Here is a 23,183-nt window from a genome sequence, read left to right on the forward strand (position 1 = left end):
GCACCAGATTGCTTGGCCAGACCTATTTGCTTTGTCATTGTTTGAGTTTAAATTCTGTAAAGATGTAGGGGATTAGATGTCTCTAGAAGAAATCAGTGTTGGTTGGGGAGCCGAGGTATGGAGAAAATGAGAAGGTGGGAAAAGGAATATTATGCTGTGAAAGGGATTATTGTTAGCCTGTCTTTTATCAGAAGGTAGGGTGAGAGAATGAGTAGGATTTGATTTTTGGCGATGTGTTTCTGAGAGTGAGAACATGTCCACTCTTTGAAGCAGGTGAGATTGTTCTGTAGGGGAGGAATGTCGACCTTGTGCAAAAGTTGGGTGACATTGGTCTACACATGTTTGTGTTGTGGAGAAATGCCTGATTTAAAGTTTTGGTTGAGCCTGAAAATGTATTAAAAAATAAGTTGCCACAGGAAAATCGGAGCAGAGTTCCCCCTTGCAACTGCTAAGGAGTCGAGATGAAGTGGAGCATACATTTATATTCTAATAAAGAGGCTTCTAGAAGGAATCACCCATTGGCTTTGATGCTGCTATAGCAAGCTGGTGCTGAGGTGAGCTCATGAGTATAAACATCCTCAAGAGTATCAACGTAGGAATACATTTTCTATGGAAGCTGCATGGTTTCAAACATCCTTGCCTCGGGTACGAGGAGGATTCACATCTAAGAAGAAAATACCTGATCCTCATTAATTGGTTTAATTGGAGCAGGGAAGGATAGCTATTCCTGGGTACTATTGTCCGGTGTTCTTCATGACAATTTGTCTTAATTTAGCAGTGTCACCCAGCTGTTTCTTTGTATTAAGTTAAAGAGCAGTGAGCTATATTGTGGGCACTATAAAAAGTCATGTTCTAGCATTTGAGGATCACCAAGCACTACCCTTTAGGGTCCAGAACATGTGGCCATGAATAGCCAGGTGTACAGTATCGACCTTGAGGCTGGGAAAAAACGTAATTGCTAGTGTTGAACAAGGCTGTGAAAGGCAACAGGGGATTGCAGTTGGATGGATGGCCTTTCTAAGAAGAGAAAATCCAGTCATTGAAGTCACACACATTTTAAATATGTGGAAGACAAGACTTTAATAGATACATAAACACAAAGAAGATGAACTCAGGCAGCAAAGATTTTGTATTGAGGATAACTGATCTTATCTAACTAACTTAATTTTTAATGAACTTTTCCGTAAATCATATTTTAACTATAGGAAGGAAAAGGCATCATCAGCATAATCCTTATCAGCTCAGATAAAACAGACAAAACAATACAGTACAAAATAAGGTTAAATGAACAGTTGATTGAGTGGTGTGTGGGTCATGTCTAGGCCAAAATATTACCACCAAGGGCCTAAAATCTTAATGTGTTTCCTCAGGCAACCCTTTGCATGGCATTTATTCTTCTCACTGACTGCTCTTAATTCTGTTCTCCATAGCTACTCAATCTGTGTTGCAATCGTATCTGTTTTCCTGTGGTGCACATTGTCTCTTTTGGTCAAAAGCAGCCCATGCCCAGCAAAGTGACTCGCTGATATTTAACTCATTTTACCAGCATCATGAGCAGGAAAGATTGACTCTCCTGGTTATAATTTGAATCCGTGATCCTGCAAATGGATATGGATTTGTGCAAAAGACGCGTTACCTGCTTCAGTATGCCTCCTCATTAGGATACAAGTTCAGAAGTGTTAAAGGTTTGGAGAGAAGTCACTGCCTAAAGTGGTGGAGCCTACTGTAGTTTCAGATCTCCCAAAAATATCTTGAAAGGTTAAATTAAATTTGCTGTTGAAGTATTTGAGAAGATTAAAGAGGCAGATGTGTTGAGATGTGATGAGTGGAAGTGGTGGGAAGAGAAATGAAGAGGTGTTAAAAGTTTTGGAGGAAATCTTATTGTTGCTGGCTGCAGGCCATTACTAGTCTTGTAAGGATCCACATATACGATCTACTTTGGAGTGATTGTGAGATTGAAATTTTAAGGGAGCTGGGGGATGAGCCCTGTATTTATTACGAAAATGTTGAGTTCAGGGAAAGATCCGTAATTAAACTGGTAGGCTTTTACTAAAGGTGTTATTGTGGGTTATGCTGGGGTGCAAAAGAGCTCGGTGGGTACAGACCTAAAGAGTTTTTAGCCTCCACAGGGCTTGGTCGCCCCACTCACTGCTGCCGCTCCTGCCTGCCTTTGCCGCCTCCTGCCTGCAGATTCCTTCGCTCGCTGCCCGCTGCTCCTGGGAATTTCCCGCTGCCCGCTGCTTCTTGGAATTTCCCGCCGCTGCCTCCCTGCGGCCCCGCCCCCCTGCGATTCCATTCGCCGCCCCGCTCCCGCCACCCAGCTGCTCCTCCCTCCCGGCTCCTTACTTATGACGCCCCCAGAGCGACCGCGCAGCGGGAGCGCCGATTGAGCGCCGATTGAGCGCCGAAGGTGCGCCAAAGGTAAGCCCGTCTGCGCCCGTCCGAGCCTGGACCGCGCCCAGCGCCAGACGCCAGACCCCCTGGTCCTCGCCCTCGCCAGCACACCCTGCACATCTACGACGCCAAAACCCTCCACGCACTCAACGCCGGCCGAAACACCGCCTGCTACCGAGCCACCCCGAGACGCACCCACGGACCCTTCACCTGCCTGACCTGCCGCTTCACCGGCCTCCGACCCAACACCGCACCTGCTAAACCGAGCCCCAGCAACAAACACCTGATGTGCATCCTGCTCAACACCCGCTCCGTTCACAGGCATGCCGTCGAACTCTGGAACCTCCTCGACTCGACAGCACCAGACATCGCCTTCCTGACGGAAACCTGGATGAACGCCTCCTCAGCACCCGACGTCGCCATTGCCGTCCCAGGAGGCTACAAAATCACCAGGAAGGACCGCGTCAACCAGACAGGAGGAGGCATCGCCATCATCCACAAGAACACCATCCGCATCACGACCAACTCCGATGACACCTTCACCTCTGCCGAACACCTCCACTTCCAGATACACACCGACCCCAAGACCACGCTCAGAGGCACCCACGTCTACAGACCACCGGGACCACGCACACAGTTCAGCGAAGACATCACAGACTTCGTCAGCCCGCACGCCATCAATTCCACCGACTACATCCTCCTGGGGGACCTCAACTTCCACCTGGAGGACAACAAGGACCGCAACACCACTGCTCTGCTGGACAACCTCGGACTCAAGCAACTGGTAACCACCCCCACCCACTACGCCGGCCACGCGCTTGACCCAGTCTTCTCATCCAGCAAATACGTCACCTTCAGCCACTCCACCAATCTCCAGTGGACTGACCACAGCTGCGTCCACTTCAGCTTCAGTAAAACGACGACCCACCACCACCCTCAACAAGCCCCCCGCAGGAGCTGGAACAAGATCACCGGCGACCAGCTCACCACCTTCCTCAGCCAGAACCCCCCCACCAGCTCAACTGACCCCAAGGAAGCCGCCAACAACCTCACACAGTGGATCACCAACTGCGCAGACGCCCTCGCACCACTGAAGTAGAACACCCCAGCAGACGCAGCAGCAAGAAAGCCTCCTGGTTCACCGACGAGCTCATCACCTCCAAGAAGAACTGCCGCTCCCTGGAGAACACCTGGCGCACCAACCAGACCACAGACAACATGACGGCCCTCAAACACGCCACCCGCAAACACCACCAACTGATCCGCGCCACAAAGAAGACAGCCTTCAAGGAACGACTGGACAACAACACCCACAACAGCAAGGAACTCTTCAGCATCGTCAAAGAGCTCTCCAACCCCGACGCCGGAAACAATGAAATCACTCCCTCGCAAGACCTCTGCGACTCCCTCGCAGCCTTCTTCCACGACAAGATTGCAAACATTCACAACAGCTTCGGCCCACCAACCACGAACCCCACCACCGAACCGAGGCCCCCCACTGCCACCCTCCACACCTGGACCCCAGTCAGCACCGAAGACACAACACGCACAATGAACACCATCCGCTCCGGACCCCTGCCCACACCACATCTTCAACACGCCCAACCACATCATCGCACCCCACCTCCGCGACATCATCAACGCCTCCTTCAACACCGCCACCTTCCCGGAGTGCTGGAAACACGCCGAGATCAGTGCCCTGCTGAAGAAACCAACTGCAGACCCCTCCGACCTCAAGAACTACCGCCCCATCTCGCTCCTCCCGTTTCCTGCCAAAGTCATCGAGAAGACCGTCAACAGACAGCCGCATTCCTCGAGACCAACGGATCCCTCGACCACTCGCAATCCGGCTTCCGAGCCAACCACAGCACGGAGACCGCCCTCATCGCAGCCACAGACGACATCCGATCCCTAATGGACAACGGGGAAACTGCGGCCCTCATCCTCCTGGACCTCTCAGCAGCGTTCGACACTGTCTGCCACCGCACCCTGGTACAGCGCCTGAACAACACCGGCATCCAGGAGAAGGCCCTGGAGTGGATCACCTCATTCCTCGCCGGAAGAACCCAGAGAGTCTGCCTCCCCCCGTTCCGGTCAGCGGCCACCGAAGTCATCTGCGGCGTTCCACAAGGGTCATCGCTCAGCCCCACCCTCTTCAACATCTACATGAGCCCCCTCGCAACCATCGCACGTCAACACAACCTCAAGATCATCACCTACGCCGACGACACCCAGCTGATCCTCTCCCTCACCAGCGACCCGGACGCCGCCAGAGCCAGCCTACACGAAGGGATGAAAGACGTCGCCAAATGGATGAAGAACAGCCGCCTGAAACTGAACTCAACAAGACTGAGGTCCTCATCCTGGGATCATCACCCTCCGCCTGGGACGACTCCTGGTGGCCCCCCGCCCTGGGAGCCACCCCCAAGCCAACGGACCACGCACGCAACCTAGGCTTCATCCTGGACTCCTCCCTCTCGATGACCAGACAAGTCAACGCCGTCTCGTCTTCATGCGTTAACACCCTGCGCATGCTTCGATAGATCTTCCGGTGGATCCCCACCGAGACCAGGAAGACGGTCACCCAGGCCCTCGTCACCAGTCGGCTGGACTACGGGAACGCCCTCTACACCGGCACCGCCGCCAAACTCCAGAAGAAACTCCAACGGATCCAGAACGCCTCAGTACGACTCATCCTGGACATCCCCCGACACAGCCACATCTCCGGACACCTGAGAGACCTGCACTGGCTCCCCGTCAACAAAAGAATCACGTTCCGACTCCTCACCCACGCACACAAGGCCCTCCACGACCTGGGCCCCAAGTTCCTCAACAGCCGCCTGACCTTCCACAAGCCCACCCGCCAGCTCCGCTGCGCCAGCCTCGCTTTCGCCACTGTCCCCCGCATCTGCAGAGCCACCGCCTGAGGAAGATCCTTCTCCTACCTGGCAGCCAAGACATGGAACTCCCTCCCCATCCACCTCCGGACAACGCAAGACCATCTCGCCTTCGGGAAGCAACTCAAGACCTGGCTGTTCGAGCAGTAGCCCAGCGCCTTGAGACCCTCCGGGTGAGCAGTGCGCTATACAAATGCCTATGATTGATTGATTGATTGATGATGAAAGGTAGCAGTTTTTACAGAAATGTCAGAGCTGCAGTGGGTATGTGGAGAGCATTGTGGAAGCTGCTCACTGTAAAATAGTCTTGAAAAAGAAATCCGCTGAGTGGGTGGAGCTGTGGTTGGCAGTGGAAGCAGACAGCAATGATTGTCCTCTTTAAAGTATACAGAATGAATTGTGTGAGAAAGAGGATCTGGCACTGAATGACAACTGGAAAACTGAAGATCGAAGAAGTGCATTCGAAATTGTTAAAGTATTGTATGCGGAGGTGGATGATGAACAGAAGGGGGTGAAAGGCAGAGGTGACAGCATGGTGCGGTGGGTGGTGCACAGGTGAAATCAGTTTCACGCAGGTGAGCTCAGTATCCTAGTGTATATTTGTTTAATGAAGCATTACTATCTATAGGAGCATTGGAGGGGATCTTATTCATAAGATAGTTCACTTTTCTGTCTGCTGTGTGTGGTCGTTTGGAGCCACTGGTTCATATATGTTCATGTTAATGCTTCAGTGCGATAGTTGCTGATTGTACGTAGCATATTGGAATGCTTGGGGTATGGATAAGCAGACTACACTCAGTACGAGGCTGCAGGAGAGCGAGGTGACTTAAAGAGTAATAGTATTACCATTTTAATATGGCCACAGTGGTTGTAATAGTAATGTGGTCCAGTTGTTTTTGTTTCTGAGTAGCAAGAAAAGTGGAGTATGTTGCCTGAGCAGCAGTGCATTTGAGTCCAAAAGAAGACGACACTGAGGAGTTACCTTCATTCCTTTGACTTGAGGGGTCTTCCCATAGGTGAAACGAAAACTGGGAAAATGGTTTCTGGTTGGGTTTTGAGCAGGCTAAGCATGATGCAGTGGCAGGATTCTACAAAACATTGACTTGCAGAAGAAGCAGCCCAGCAGCAAGACTGGATGCTGGCTGTACTGTGAATGGACTGAAGTCTATGGAACAATGTAAAAAAATAGTAATAATTATTGTGGAACTAAATGAAAGTGAATATTAAAGCAGCCTTTTACGTGCCCTTCTTGGTTGGCCATATTGGGCAGGAAATTGCAGATAAATTGTCACCGGCACTTTGCATCTCACACCTGAAAGCCCTGTATGGAACTGAAGCTGTAAAGGGGAATATGTATTTACGAGACCTTCATTTATTCCATGTATTTCTAGTTAGAGCTGCAGCTGAGTAATTTGAATTAGTTATGGTCTCTTTTAATGTTTCAGAAGTGACTACCAGACGCTCTTTATTTTATTCAAAGCCATTCTGAATTTCTTCCTCTGTTTTTTCAATTTCAGAAGCTAAATATTCAAGAATATTTTCTTGGAAACTTGATCAGGAAGAGTCCTTCAACAGAGGGAGCAGGTAAGTTTCTTTCACATACTTTCATTTTTACATATTACCAAGATTCATTTATAATACATATCTTTATGGTTTTAGCTAAATTATTAAAACTTGAAGTGAACTTGTACATAATTGGGGGAAAACCATTTAGTTTAGTATTTATAGCACTTTAACTGAAGTTCTGCCACTGAAGGAAATTAATAGCTCTGTTGAGAATCTGAACGTGTTCTTTTACAGTGCTTCCCAAACTTTTTCAAACCATGACCCAGATTTTAGAGCGACAACTAAAAATGTAAAGAGTATGTTATTTTCGTAATTTACAGAATTTTGAAAGAATGCATACTATTACATTAAAAAATTACCCCACCATTAATGAACATGAGGCAGGGTGATTTTTTTTTCAATTTAATATTAGGCATTTTTTCAAAATTACCCAAAAACATACTCTTCAATTCTTTGCTTTCCTCTCGAACAGCAGTTGTTGGTACATGTCAGGACCTTGACCATGACCTTCAAAATATCTTTATCAGACTGTGGCCAAGATATTGAGCTGCCCATGAAAGTGGCAGATGGTGAATGCACTGGATCTGGAAAAATTTGCAGAGTTTGGTGCTCGCCCGTTGCATCTGCCCGTTGCATCTGTTAACTAAAATCGCAAGGCTTCTAAAAGATGTGGCGTTGATACCTATTTTACCAAATAAAGACACTTTCTGTAGCAGAGTATGGGGTAAGGTCACATATCCATTTTAGTGTAAAAGGAGGCCGGGTGTTGCATTTTGGATATAGATAGATAATGTGTATACATAGATATATACATATATAGCTATAGAGGTGTATGTGTGTGTGTGTGTGTGTGTGTGTATATATATATATATATATATATATATATATATATATAATATACGATTACATTACGTAAGGTCAGATTTATTTTATTTTAAGCACAGGAGAGTAAGTGATTTGCCCAGGGCCAACGCCGGCACTTGAACAAGGTCAGCAGCTCTGACCCTTAGGCCATATCCATATTTCTCAATGTATGTGTGGAAGTCATACACAGGTGGGATAATTATGTATGATTGGATATCGTGAGCACATTTGCAGTTGAAATCTACTTTGTGAAGTAGAAAAAACAGCAGCATAAAATACCGGTAAGGTTCACCCGGAGTCTTGCTTGGGAGCACTTGCATGGGTTTGTTTTAAAATTGTACTTGGGGATATAGTTCAGCATCTCTGCACAACTGGTGCTGGAACAGTTTTCAGAGTGTGGGTGCTGCCATCAATGTTGCATCGTTTGAGTCATGAATTGTGAAAAATCCTAGCTTCGCACTAAGTGTGGCAAATGTATTTTTCAGGAGAATGGAAGGTGTAGTATGTAGGTGGTGGTACATTTTGGAGCGCCCTTCGCAACTGTATTACTAAAGCATTTTGCGATAGTGCACTGTCATTTACAGACAGCACGTTTTCTATTGAAATGACCACTAACTGTGCTCAACCACACAGACCTAGGGTTACCCTGGTCCTGTAAAGGAAGCCGCACCATTTCTCTTCATGCTGCATCCCGACAATCTGAGCGTGCACTCTGGTGGGACTTGCAGCAGATTGTCGCGCCCAAAGGAGGAAAAAAGGCCACTCATCCTATCGGATTGGTGTATTTTTTGAACTTGTGTGCCCACAGGATTCCTGCATACCCAACCGTCCAGATATACATACATTACGACCCTTAATCTTGATTTCTCAAAAACAACTGAACCTGATAGGCACCACAGAACACTTTCTGGGTAAAGATCTAGCTGTCTGACAAATTTGTTGTAACTCCGCCCAGCCATTTGGGCTGTAGCGCTGTTTAAAAACCTTATGGAAATTTGCATTTTGGGACCCCCCCCCCCCCCTCTCTTTTTCTCGAACTACTCCCACCTTGATGGATCACCCCAAAACTTTCAAGGAAGAAGCTGAGGAAGATGAACGTGTTTTTTTTAAAACAAAAAAAAATGTTAATGTTATTGGAGGATTTGTCGGACAGCACCAAAGTTAACAAACAAAAAAATAAATTTCCTATGGTAACTAGGTCCTAACTTATAGCTACATAGTAGCGACCGCACTGAGTAATATATAGCAAATATGCCATCTCCAGTCAGTTGTAAGCCTCAGTAGGAAAGCCACTCAAAATTCCCCTGGTCAGCTAACAGCCAACCTCTTAAGGGAGTTGTAGGTGGGCTCTTGGCTTGGGTCCAATCCATAGTAACTCTTCCATGGCCTCAAGATTTTCTCATTTTTCTGTAGGCAGCCTCGGTTATCAGATGGATAGCAGACAAACTCATCATACTTCTGGAATAATTTTCTATGATATTTGAGGGACAATTCATGCTGAAGTAAGTAGCGTTCCCGTTTTCGATTTCTTTTTACCTAATGGTAGTTATTAGTTAAGGGCCAGATGTACGACCCACCAATTTGCGACTCGCAAATTGCATCAAATTTGCGACTCGCAATTTGCGACTCGCAAACTGGGATGTGTAACATTGTATTAGAAAAATTGCATGCCTCATGAATGTTAATGAGGCAGGTGTAATTTACGACCCCATTAGGAATGGCTAGCACTCCAAGGATGGTGGCCTGCTGGGGTCAGCAGACTACCATGTCTGGAACTGATTTTAAATAAAGCAGTCTTTTTTTTTTTTTTTTTTTTTAAATGCAGGCCGTTTTCCTTAAAGGAAAACGGGATGCATTTAAACAAGAAAATTGAAACTTAATTTTTTTAAGGGCAGGCAGTGGTCACCTGCCATAAGAATACTTTAATATTTCATTGCTTCCTGTTTTAAACCTCCTGATTGTTTCCAACATTTCTAATCTGAAGGAGGGAAGGAAGAGATCCAGAGAGCTCTTGTTAAAGAAGGAAGATTTATTTACTTAAGTCAATTAGAGGCAGGTATTTTTGCCCCACTACTTTTAAACCTCACCAGCAGCCACTTCACCCAACTTAGATTTCTTCTCAACTTCGGGGAACCTTGTGCTGGGAACAGAAACTGCCTAATAATAACAAGGATGAGGCTGTGGGTTGCCACGCATTATTCAATGTCTCCTCTTGATTGCAGTTCTTTAATGTATAAGCTGGCTATACAGATGAGCAAGATGATTAGGATGAGATATAGCATTAGCCTTGTTGTAAACAGTGACTTCTGATGACCATGAATTAATATGTCTCTTTACAACGCATGCGAATACATCGCATGCTTTTACAACATGGTAGTTACAACGACCGCGTTGTTGCTACGCGTACCATTACAAAGACTTGCTGTATCAGGCGCGCTGGACTTAGTAATAGTATTATTTACTATTCCTACTCCAGTTTGTGCAACAGCAGGGAAGGTGTTGGAATGTAAATCCAACACCAGCACGCCCCCTACAGCAAGTCGTTGAAGCAACTTGCGATGTGATGGTACACATGGTAACAACGCGGTCGTTGTAACGACCGCTTTGTAAAGGTGCTGCGTTGTGGAGACCGCTTTGTAAACACTATTTCCCACCATGAACATGTTCAAAATTAGATACTTTACATTTACTATTGAAGTTTGCAGCATTTTTGGAAGCTTTTATAATAATCAATTATTATACCAAATAGTGTTAGCTTTGTTAGTCCTTAATTTGTTTTATTCTTTAATATAAATTCTTATCTGATAGAGACTTCTAGCCAGAGATTCCTTACCTTGGAAGTATCCCCTGGCATGAGACTGGATCTGGACATTTTTGAGCAGTACCCCTGGGTGCTGGTAAGTGGCGTCATTCGGCTTGGCGTCGTCCGCGCTACTCCAGCGCATTGACATCAGTTCTTTTCTTTCCGTACCAGTCAGCGCAGATCTGAAAGAGCTACTCCCAGTTCATTTTTTGACTGAGTTTTTTTCAACGTTTTGTCAAATACTTTTTTGAGAATTCCTTTCTCCTGGTGTGTGAAGAATGTCACCCAAAAACCAAAGAGGATCACTACTCCAAGCCCTGGGAGGACCTTTGAATGCAAAGGTGCTGAGGGACCGTTCCCTGATGCTCCCCTCTGCATGACATTGGATTACCCTGCAATGTTCTCAATCTCGGTTGCTCTGAAGGGCCCAGGACCATTCGCAGACCTGCTCCTGATGCTCATTGTCCCAATCAGAATCGTCGGGTAAGTCTCATAAGAAAAAGTCAAAGCATTAATTTGACTTCTCCAAGTCCTTTGACAAGGCGCTTCGTGGGCCGGGTCTTCTGCGGAGCCTGCACCTGGGTCCACTCCACACCTGCCAGAGTTTTGCAGAGCCGGAGCGGCCCCTCTGGAGTGCCTTTGGACCCTACAGTTTCAGGAAGGGCCCCTACTGGATTACCGCAGACGAGTGCGCCCTTAGCACCAGTCTCGCCCCCTATGAATCCAGAGCGACTCCACCTGCGAGACCTTGACTTTCCACAGGGCCCGCTCCTGTACGATTGTTCCTCCAACATCATTCCCGACATAGAGACGGAGCCAGATCGGCATCAACTCTGCTGCCAGCCAGCACCATGCCCTCTGAGTCAGTGCCAGTGCCTTTTTCCTTTGCTAGGTCTTGAGAAGGAGACGATTGAGAGGGGTCTGAAGACCCTAATGAATACATGGTTGGAAGAACTAGCAGATACAGTGGGTTAGACACCTCGCCAGACACTGGGTTGGTCTCGCCTCCTACTGTAGCTACAGGCGAGGGAGCCTCTTTTACAATGGTGGTGCGGAGGGCGGTTGAGATCCTGGACCTTCAGTTGCCCTCCGTGGCAGTCAAGACTGATGCCTTGACAGAAGTGCTTCAGCTGGTATTTCTTCCTCCGAACCATTACTTCCTTTCAGTGATCACTTACAGATGTCCTATGTTGAGCCTTATCCAAGCCCTGCACAGGGTCTTCTTTTCACAGGGCAATTGCCCACCACCATCGCCCTGCTCCTGGGGACCACAGTTTCCTCACTCAGCACCCTACCCCGCAGAGCTTAGTAGTCCAAGCCTCCACCTCCTGAGCAATTCTCCCTACCACTCCAGCGGATAGGGAATCCAAAAGGCTGGATAACTTTGGCTAAAGGATGTTCTATTCCGCCAGCCTAGCACCGTGGTCAGTGAACACTGCATGCCTTTTGGGCCGATACACCCACAATGTGTGGGACTCAATTGCGCAAATGCTGCCAGTGGTCTCAGAGGAGGCCCAAGCCATATACCCATACTCTCCCATGGCGTTCCTGATGGACGAAACGCAGCAAAGTTCACCATAAGTGTGGACTGGACATGACTGACTCTAGACAGTGATTACATCGTCGGTGAACCATAAGCTTTTCAGGGGATGTCCAATCTTCCCTCATGGACATGCTCTTTGATGTCTCCACCTTTTTGCCGAGAAGCAAGATTCCGCGCAGGAGCGTGTTAAAGACAGCGGGGCTATGGTCAGATATTTGACTCTTATGTATGGTTCCCCGCTGACCCCCAGTCTGCCTTTAGCACTTTCTGTGGCTACGGTCTGGGCAACTAACTGAGCCCTTTTCAAGCCAGCCACCAAGACCAGCAGGCTTCCAAGCCATTTTGTGACCGTGGACACGGTTCCATCGAGCAACGTGGGACCACCAGCCAGAGGTCAACCCAGTCTGCCGCCTCCCTGGCAGCCGCCACCCCTAAGCCACTTTAGTTTGCCCTAATACCTGCCTGGGAATCCAGTAGGAGGCAGGATTCCCCATTCAGCTGCCCCACTGGCAGTCCATAACCACAGAAAAGTGGGTCCTTCAATCGTCCAGAGGGGCTACGCCATCCCCTTTCTAGAAAAAAACCTCCACCCATGCCACGTTCACATGAAGATTGGCTCGCCCCAGAATATAATCACCCAAAGGAGTTGTCACTCATCTACAGACTACTGCAGACCTCCTATATTCGCTGTTGTTCCTTGTAAACATGCCAAAGCCACACTTTAATGCCTCTCAGACCTTCCTTTCATCAGAGCTGCACTGGACACAGTGCAGTTTCAGGCTTGTCCTCCCGAAAGGCGAGTCCAGAATATTCAGGCTATGATTCCGATGGTTCAGCCTCTATCCTGGATTTTAGTGAGAATGACTCTCAGGCTCTTGGGCCTCAGGGCTTCCTGCATCCTGCTGGTAACACATGCATGTTGGCACATGGGGTCTATGCAGTGGGACCTGAAGTTCCAGTGGGTACATCATCAGGGAAATCTCTCCGACATGTTCCAGATCTCAGAGTGAACTGCAAAAGACCTACAGTGATGGCTAATGAACCGCGATTGGGTCAGTGGCAGACCCCTCTCCTTTCCACACCCAGAGTTGACTGTAGGGACAGATTCATCACTCATGGTTGTCGGCGGCCATCTGGGAGAGGTGGAGGTCAAAGGACTCTGGTCTCTGTCGGAATCCCAGCTCCAAATCAACCTGCTGGATCTGTGGGCGATCTGCCTGGCATTGAAGGCCTCTCTTCCTTCGATTAAGGGAAGGCTAGTTCAAGCGCTCATAGTCAAACCAACCGCATGTGGTACTGAAACAAACAGGGCAGGGTGGGGTTGTGGGCCCTGTGTCAAGATGCCCTGCATCTCTGGATATTGCTGGAACACCAGAGCATTTTCCTAGTGGTTCAACATCTGGCTGGCTCTCTGAATGCCAGAGCCAACAAAGAGCTGTTGATGCCTAGCAGATAATGAATGGAGGTGGTTCAAGGTCTGTTCCGAGATTGGGTAAAACCTTGGTTAGATCTATTCGCCACTGCCAATAATGTGTAATGTCAGCAGTTCTGCACGCTGAAGTTTCCTAGGCAGCTCGTTCTCTGAGGTGCTTTTTATCTCAAGTGGAGCTCAGACCTCCTGTACGCCTCTCCACCAATACCACTCCTGCCTAGGGTTCTCAAGAAGATCAAGAATGATCGGGCCCAAGTCATTCTTGTGGCTTCGGACCAATCACAGAGAATTTTGTATCCTGATCTCCTGAGCAGAAGTATCAGTTCTCTGATCAGGCTGAATACTTCGGGAGGGTATCTGTTGCAACAGCAGGGCCGAGTCTTTCACGCAAACCTGCGCACCCTTCGCCTGCATGTCTAGAGATTGAGCCGTGGCAGTTTACAGCCTTCAACCTTCCTCCTGAAGTCTGTGATGTTATTCTGGCAGCCAGACATCCCTCCATCAATACGGTATATGCCTGCCTTTGGGACAGGTAGGTACTATTGTGCATCCAGGAAAATTGACCCCCCTTGTGCACCCTTATCCTAAGTTCTACTGTTTGCTCTTTTTCTTGACCTATTTGGCTCTGCACTGTTAAAGGTTACTTGTCCGCCATCTCTTCTTTCATGCGATTGCCGGACCAACCTTCTTTGTTCAAGTCCATTTTTGTGACTCGATTTCTTAAGGAACTCCAACATCTGTTTCCCCAAGTACCATTCATCATGCCCCAATGGGATCTTAATCTGGTCTTATCCTTCCTCGTGGGCTCACCCTTTGAGCCACTGCACAATTGTCCACTCTGATTGATAACCATTAACAGGACTTTGCTGGTGGCCAATACATCAGCGAACTGCAATCACTCTGTGCACCTTCCCTACATGATGTTCTACCTAGATAAACTGGTTATGGGAATCCGGGCCTCCTTCCTTTTGAAGGTAGTGACACCTTTCCATGTGGGCCAAAGTATCAACTTGCTATTTTTGCTCCACCTTACTGTTCTAAAGAAGAAGAGACCCTCCATCGTCTGGACCCAAAAAAAGCGCCGTTGTTATACATTGATCGCCCCAGAGAGTTCCGGGTGAATGATCAACTCTTCGCTGGGTGTATCGGGGTAAAGAAAGGCAAGGGTGTACAGAAACAGTCCATCTTGCAACGGATGGTGCTCTGCATAAAAATCTGCTACGTATTGGCCAGGAAGCAACCACTTGAGTTCTTGCATGCTCATTCCACTAGAGCTAAGGCTGCGACCACTGCCTTAGCTTGCCATGTCCCTGTCCTGGACATATGTCGGGCAGCAACGTGGGCGTATTTACATATGTTCACTAAACACTACTGCCTGGATGATCAGGTCTGTCGTGATGGGCACTTTGCCTGTTCAGTCCTGCAGGACTTTTTGGTCTGATCTTTTTGCAGCCCCACCTCCAGAGAAGTATAGCTTGGGTATGTATCGTAAGGTAAGGAATCAGCAGCTAGAAGTCTCCATCGAATGAACAAGTTTATTAACTTTGGTAATGCCTTATCTGGTTGAGTCTATCTAGCCTCAGATTCCTTACCAATCCTCTCCGTGAACTGATTTGCTCTCTTGAGGCCTATATTAATGCACACCAGTCCATCCACATTCTTCGTGGCTCCGAGGTTCTGGCGAGGAAAGGTTGTGAAAAGTAACTGATGTCCGAGCATTGGGGCGGCACCTTTATAGGCACTGCGCATGTCACTTCCGGAGCAGCCCATGCGGAGCCGAACGACACCACATACCTGTGCACAGGGGTACTTCTAAAAAGAATTCCGGATCCAGTCTGATGCCTGGGATAATTGTAAGGTAAGGAATTTGCAGGTAGATAGTCGCTATCACCAGATAAGATGCTACAGAAGTTAAGAAACTTGTTCTGTAAGTTGAAATAAATAATACATATGTTAAAGAAGCTTATTATGGTGCAGAGGAACATTTGTGCAGAGTACATTGATTTCTTCAAATGATGAAAAACGTAGTTTGGGTTAGAGTCTTTGTAGCCCCCCTGGTCAATGGTTGCATCACTTATTGGGGTGTGGCAGTGTGATTGTCGCTTCCCCTGCTTAGTGACCCACCAGTAATGTCGAGGACGAATGTTTTTAACAAGGCTAAATAGCCTACTTTATGTCTGTCTTTATACTAAACAAGATACTACATAGAGTATGAGTAAAAAAAAAATTTGTATTCTGATTGGCCCACAGGAGCTTTTTCTTCCCTTGGGCCATCTTGCTCCTGTGGGAGTCAGACTCTTTCGGGAGCCAGCGCTCTGATTGGCTGTAGCGTTTTCAAGCAGTGAGAGGATTTGCCAATTATCAGTCTAGTAGAAGCTATTGAACTTGAAGGAGGTGCTGAGCCAGGGAGAGGGTTTAGTCCCACATTTAAAGAGAAGATGGTCAGTGGGAAATCCTGAAAGGACACCCGCTAAGGAGTGAAATTATTTCAAAGTGGTGGAAGTTAGATGAGTGATCAAACTGCTAGTTCGGAGCCTATCCAGTGCATAACAATGTTGTTCGGTCTCTGAAGTCTTGTAGAATGATACAATGTCAAAGACATAGTTGAGGTATAGTTGAAGAAACAAACCAAGCCCATTTGATTAAACAGTGGTCTTTACATCTTTCAATTTGGCGATCAAGGAAGCTTCTGTACTAGGGGCGGCATGGAATTGAGTTTAATAAATCTCTCATGAATGCTGCTATTTTGTTGAAGAGTGATCTTTTGATGTCTTTGACTCTCAAAATGGGCCATTAGATATGACACAATGATTAGAAGGGTCAGTTGTGTCACCACCTTATTGTTGCTAAATTATTTTATTTGAAACACTGAGGATGTGCTGATGATAATGCTGGCAGGTTACTGAACCATCAAAAAAGCTGTTTTTGGATATGTATACATATGTGTGTTGGTGAACCTGCTGTGCTACAATCCCCTATGAGGTTAATGAAAGGTCATCACTGGGGTGGATTTCACAGTTTTTTTCTCAGTGATTTTCCAGTCAAGGCAACTTTGACGTTCTTTGATTCTCTAGATCATGTGGTTTTCCAGAGAGCTGCTTAGTTGTTGAAACTGGGAGACCTTTGAGGCAATGGAATATTTGTTTGTAAACGTCTTTGCTGGACAGGTGACTTCTGAGTTGTGGCATCCTAGTGGAGTCTTTTTGCCTTTTGGATAAGCATAATACCAGAGTACTCGCTCATCGGTCTTGGTTTAAAATTCACCAACTGGGATATTTTTCAAGAATGGGTTTCAAGTGATGACAAAGGCGATGAGAGTGAAACTTGAGTTTTCTTTGTTAATCATCAATGACTTTGGAAACATCCCCTATTGATATTTTCTCACATAGCTGTCAGATGTATGTGCCACTTAAGCTCTTCCTCTCTTCCTGATCTGTCCTTATGGAGCAAGTTTTAGGAGTGATAAGCAGCAGTATACCTTCACCATTTCCTTTGGCTGTAGGCACTGTAGCAAGTAACCCCAGGGTGCATTAGGATTTTGTGTGAGATTACAGCAGCTGGCAAAAGCATCTTATGTTAAGGTGTTATAGCGAGGTTCGATAGGAAAATCATAAACAACACTCAAGTAGTTGTAGTTCCTTTTGCTAGTGTTGGAATTAGCTACGAGTCTTGGCATCGTTCGTTCTTATAGTATCATGATCATCAAAAGATTAGTTTTTTTGCAAACCACATATTTTGGATTTCAGTTGTTTGTCTTAAGATCTCTTTACTCAGTAAGCGCAGTGTATACTAAAGACATTAAGCTGCATTGCTGGTCACTCCTGCCCGTGTTTGCCATTTTTTACCCTGGTGTTGTCAGTACCCTTTTCAAAAGCTGTCTGTATATATTGTGCCTTACAAAAACATAATATTGAAATTAATCATCCATGTATCCCATAGATTCTAAGCAAGAAGCAGCAGAGAAGAAGCCAGAAAGAGTAAAAAAGGCAAGTATTGCATTCTTGTGACTGATGATCATTTTCCTAAATTCTTATGGTAGCACTGTTCATAAATAAACACGTCAGTAATTGCGTTTTGGAATACTGAAGGTGTTTAAATTGATTTTCCATGCTTTTTTTTTTCTTCAAGAAGGTAGTGGCTCGCTGCAGAGGTTCAGCAGTGCCAAACTATTAAGCAACATTCTGTACCTTTTTAAGCATGCTGCATTTCTCTCTCTCTGTCTCTCCGTCTCTCTGTCTATATGTAGAAACCACAATCCTGAAACACCAATGCCTCGGCGATAATCCGGTATGGACCACAGCGTACAGTTCAATCAGTGATGTGCTTTATTCCAAGGTATATGGCATCAAATCAAAATATCACGACAAATGCCCAGCATTGCGCGTTTCGACCACATTGCTACGGTCTTGATCTATATATAATATATGAGAGACTTTTAATAAAATACATCCTGAGCGTTTTACTTTTTTTTTTTTTTTGATTTTGTTGTATAAACTGATTCTTTCCTCAGATTTACAAGGTTCGTTTTCACTCCCACGAGTGATATGAGTGAACTTCATTCAATGCTCCAGTGTTTAAATGTGAAATACAGGTTTTTGCAGCCCTGCAGAACCCCACCCAATACATAGTTGAAGATGTGCTAATGCTTTTGAGTTACTAACAGTCCCTAGAAAGGGATCCAGTGATACCATGGTGACTGGAAACAAACCTATTTCTAATATCACAGACCCAAACTGCACTAAGAAAAAGATGCTTTAACTAAAAGCATTTTATTTCAAAAAGGTCACCCTGTTGCTAAACACATCTAAAATAATCACACAAAATATCATCATAACAGCATATGTGAATGTTGTGAATGAGAATAAAAGGAAAATTTCGACCATGGTTAAAATGTCCCCAAAAAAAACCCCTGAAACTTGCATCCATGCAGTACACTAAGAGAGCATGGAGTAGTAGTATTTGCATCTACATTTTCTTAGGGAGAATCTGCGCACTGCATACCTGTTTACAGAAAAGCGATGTAGTTATGAAAAGTCAGGGAAGACTTGTTCTCTGCGAAAGGTGAACGTACATAGCATCAGCTCCTCTCCTCCCAGACTTGGGCTCGCTCTCAGCTTTCATTAGAAAGCGAGATGCAGCAGCATCGCTTGCGAGTATTTTACGCCATAATCTGGGGTGAAGGACGTCGCCTGACTAGTGGTCACGTGTTGGGCCTTTTATATTCTATCTTATCTAAGATGAGAAATGCCTACATCACTTAAGGAATGTCTGGCACAGCCAGTGTCCATCAAGATGCCAGTCTAAGATTCATTCTTATGAACAAGGTAAATATACTGCAGTTCAGACAGCACTGTTTTGGCTATTTTTCTTGTCTGACCTTGAAATAGAAATAACAAGGCACTTATTCCAAACGAATGTTGCATAAGGTGTCTTATGAATGTAATTGTCTGAATGACTTGACATTTACACTGCACCTATGCAGAAATGTTGATTCTTCTGCAAAAATTAGAGAAAAATTGAGCCTCGGCCTGCTCAAATTGGAGTTGGACCTTATGGTCTTTATTTCAATTAAAAAAAAAAAAATCTATATCTATCTATATATATTTTTTTTAAATAGAAAAACAGAATCTTAATGTTATTTATGCTTTTAATATAATAATTTGTACTTCCTAACCCATGGTTAATGTTTGTTTTAGTCTTAATCTCAGCTATGCTATGCCTCAAAATTTTATTTATCCTCGAAGTGTTTACCTGATTGTATATGTGTGTGTGTGTGTGTGTGTGTGTGTGTGTGTGTGTGTGTGTGTGTGTGTGTGTGTGTGTGTGTGTGTGTGTGTGTGTGTGTGTGTGTGTGTGTGTGTGTGTGTGTGTGTGTGTGTGTGTGTGTGTGTGTGTGTGTGTGTATATATATATATTCACTGAAAAAAGTAACATTGTAGTTGGGTGAATATTTCCATGACAACATTAACACTTTAAACTAAAGAAAAAACACAGAAATTCACCAGTTAGTTAGCAGAGCTAACTATAACTTGCTCCCCCGCCATGCACTGATTATGACCTCAAATATTACATCACTCATAACATGTTCTATGACATAATTTAGGGCATCACTGATGACACCATCTACTAAGTGTGCTAGTTTGTTTTATAGTTTACATAGTGGCGTGTAACTATCATAGTACTTTTCTACCTAATTTTGTACAGTGTGGGTCTAGCTAATGGGTGTAAGTGTTTACTAAGCGCATGCTCTCTTAATGCATCAGAGGTATGTAGAGATATTGAACACATTATAAATCTTTGTATTTAAGACTAAGTGTGTTTGTAGGTGACAGTTGACGATTTGTGTTCACTATGTTCCACGCACGTTTTTTTGCTTCTGCAGAAACAGTTTCCAGCAGGGCAAAACTTCTATGTACTACATACTAAAGTATTGTAAGCAGCCTTGAGTTATTAGATCGAATCGTCTCAATGTGAACATTTTTACTTAGCATAGAAGACAGTGTCCACCAGATATTAAGCTATGTACATGTGCTTGTTTTGCTTCAGAGTATCGGTTACCTGTTAAGTTTTTACCACATAATAATGTTTGTAGGTTGTATAATCTTTAGCACCTTCAGGCATTGCTTATTTAAAGTGAATAGTGTATTTTTTTGCCGAGTGTTGCATAGAGTGTACACCGTTCTTGGTAGATTCTTTTTAATACTCTGTAGTGTATTTCTCATGAGAGTTTCACTGTCTGCAAACAGTCTGGTACAGGACAGACTCTCTCCATACAGTGAATACTGTTTACAGTTTCCACTTCTCTACTGGTATTAACCTCATTTCTCAATGTAGATTTGGTGACTTTCAGGGGTCAGATAAAATCTGTCTGTAGTAGAGCATTCCTTTTGGAACAGATGTTTAGTATTTTTAGGAACTTTGCTTTCTCTGAACAGTTGAACACTGTATGCAAAGAGGATTTCCCTTATATCTGTGGTTCATTGTTAATGTGAACTACGATACCTGTGCAGTGTATGGTATGGGGTCAATGTGGCACACAATTCATGCTTTCTACACCTAAGGGAGTTGTTTCTGTGGTGGCATTAATGGATGGTATTAATGATGCTTCATATTGTTCTGAGCTAATTTGCACTACATTCAGTGCTCTAATCCTATACCCGTTTATAGAGCAGTGTGTACAGAAGAAGCTTGGATGATGTCATCCCTGATGTCATCAATGATGTCATTTGAGATGTCATCAGTGATGTCCTCAATGATGTCATAAAACATGTCCGGACTGATGCAATATGTGAGATCATAAGCAGTGCATGGCGGGGGCGCAAGTTATAGTTAGCTTTGCTAACTATAACTGGTGAATTTCTGAGTTTCTTTTTAGCTCAAAACATTAATGTTGCCACACAACTCCCCTTTATGAATATAGCTCCCGAAGTGAGCTCCCGGGGTATAAACACAGGAATATGTGGGGTGCCTCATTTGTTTTTTTTTCTTAACCTGTGGGATCACAGCATTTTTTGTAGAGTTGTGTAAAGGCTGTCAGCAACATTTTTCTCATGTTGCTGGCAACCAGTTAGAGGGCTCACTCTTCAGTGGCCCAATGGAAATAAAGCTCCCTGGGTCAAGTAAATCCTCTTAGTTAGATAGTCAATCACTGACAGTTATTCTGCATCTCAAACGCAGAAAGCAAGTCCAACAGAGCTGAGTTTCTTCTATCTATCCCTGTCTCAGAAGCCTGGCTCATTTGGATGTATTAAAATATGCAATGAGGCCTATCATTTTGACTGCTGGGATAGAACATGCTCCTTCACTATGCCGATTATAGACACGTTGGGGATAGGACTACTCCTCAATTGGCAGGCTGCTCTGTTTTTTTTTTTGGGGGATAACCAATTTTATTGGTTTTTTAGAAACATACACAGTAAGACAAGAGATCAACAGCCAGCCCAGAGCCCATCGCTTATGAGGAACATAGCATCCGTAAGGCAGTGTGCATGCTCGTAGTAAGCAACAGAAGCGGGAAAACACCCACCACATCCCACAATGTTCAACCGAATACATTAGTCGTCTATCGCCCCCACCCATTTGCCCCACACTTTACGAAATCTCTTTGCACATCTCCTGGTCTCATACAGGGGCCGCTCCTGCGCCACGCACCAGTCCACCCCCCTGCGCCAGCGTGTCATGGTAGGGGCTTTCAAGGCCAGCCAGTTCATCGCAATGTCTCTTTTAGCCACCATCAAGGCCGTGTTCAGGAAACGTTTGTCCGCTCGAGAACCATCTAGTCCTTTGGTAAGTCCCAGGAGCGCTGTTGTGGGATTAAGAGGCACCTCCCATCCTAGGACCTCGGTGAGTTCCCCTGTTACCAATTCCTAAAAGCGGGTGACGACAGCTCACTGCCATACCATGTGGAAGAAGTCAGCCTGTGGATGTTGGCAGCGTGGGCAAGATGCATCGGGACGAAGCCCGGCGCGGTGAAGGCGCAGCGGTGTAAGATACACAGTGTGTAGATAATATGCATGGATCAAGCGAAACCGCACTGATACTGTGATTAATTTAGGGGTCATTAGCGCGTCTCGCCAGTCAGCATCCTTCAAGGTCCCAAGCCATCCCTCCCATCTGTCCCTGAGCTGTGAAAGTGTGTTGGGGGTGTTATTCGTGAGGGAGCGATAAATGCGGGAAATCCCTCCCTTTCCCAAATATCCAGTCATCACCTGAGCCTCAGTCAGACTGTATTCAGGAATAGACATTTCCTCTAGGATGTGTGAGTAGAGAGCGTGGCGCAGCTGTAGGTAGTGGTAAAACTGTGAGGGATGTAGGGAGTACAGGTTCTGAAGATCCTGAAAGGTGCGCATGCTGCCCCCTTTCCAGACGTCCCCCAGCTGTGCGATCCCTATTAGATCCCATGCTCGGAATCCGGATAAACCAGCAACCCCCCCGCATCCCACCAGGTGGGCGCCCTGCCAAAGTGGAGTGTTTTGGATCAGTTTGGCCAACCTGTGGATGTGGCGCAGAGAAGCCCGCCAGGCCAGAAACACCCCACGTGTGACCACAGCTAGGGTACTGGGGACGGCGTTTCCATACAGCATCCCCTGAATCTTGGGCAAGCCTAGGGTGTGTAACTCCAACCGATAGGCCGGATCCAACCAGCCCCCGTTAAACCAATCATGCAGGTTAAGGAGCCGAATGGCTAGATAATAAAGGTACAGGTTTGTCATCTCCATACCGCCATCAAAGGGCGGGATCCGACACAGGGCGAGGGCCAGCCGGGGCCTCCAACCCCCACACAGGAATTTGCTGACCAGGCTGTCCATTTCCTGGAATCACACACGTGAAAAGGGGAGAGGCGTGTTCTGAAGCATGTAGAGAAACCTGGGCAGTATCATCATTTTTAATAGGGCGATGCGGCCCAACAGGTTCAGCGGCAGTGCCTGCCATCTGAGGAGGTCGGCCCTGGCTTTCTTCACTAGGGGAGTTACATTGAGTGCCCAGGCGAGGTTCGGGAGGAGGCCCACCCATATCCCGAGATATTTGGAGGACTGCTGCTGAAGGGGAATCATGGACTGCCACTCGAAGCACTCTCTCAAAAGGTGAAGGGGGACCAAAACGGACTTTGCTGGGTTCAACCGAAGGCCGGTGGTCTGTTCAAACAGACTCCGTGCTCGAAGGCACCTGGGTCCCGACAACGCA

At 46.0% G+C, this 23,183-nt stretch overlaps 1 protein-coding gene across 2 annotated transcripts in view; it reads left to right on the top strand.

The window, feature by feature from the left end:
* Positions 1-23,183, top strand: part of ERLEC1 (endoplasmic reticulum lectin 1) — a 256,106-nt gene that overhangs the window by 62,004 nt on the left and 170,919 nt on the right. For both annotated transcript variants that reach the window (XM_085612592.1, XM_085612593.1), the window contains exons 5-6: positions 6,809-6,875; positions 17,439-17,485. In XM_085612592.1, the coding sequence (XP_085468718.1) occupies positions 6,809-6,875; positions 17,439-17,485 (114 nt within the window). The remainder of the gene's footprint in view (positions 1-6,808; positions 6,876-17,438; positions 17,486-23,183) is intronic.

The sequence above is a fragment of the Triturus cristatus genome, chromosome 6 (assembly GCF_964204655.1).
Source record: "Triturus cristatus chromosome 6, aTriCri1.1, whole genome shotgun sequence".
In the NCBI taxonomy this organism is placed as follows: domain Eukaryota; kingdom Metazoa; phylum Chordata; class Amphibia; order Caudata; family Salamandridae; genus Triturus; species Triturus cristatus.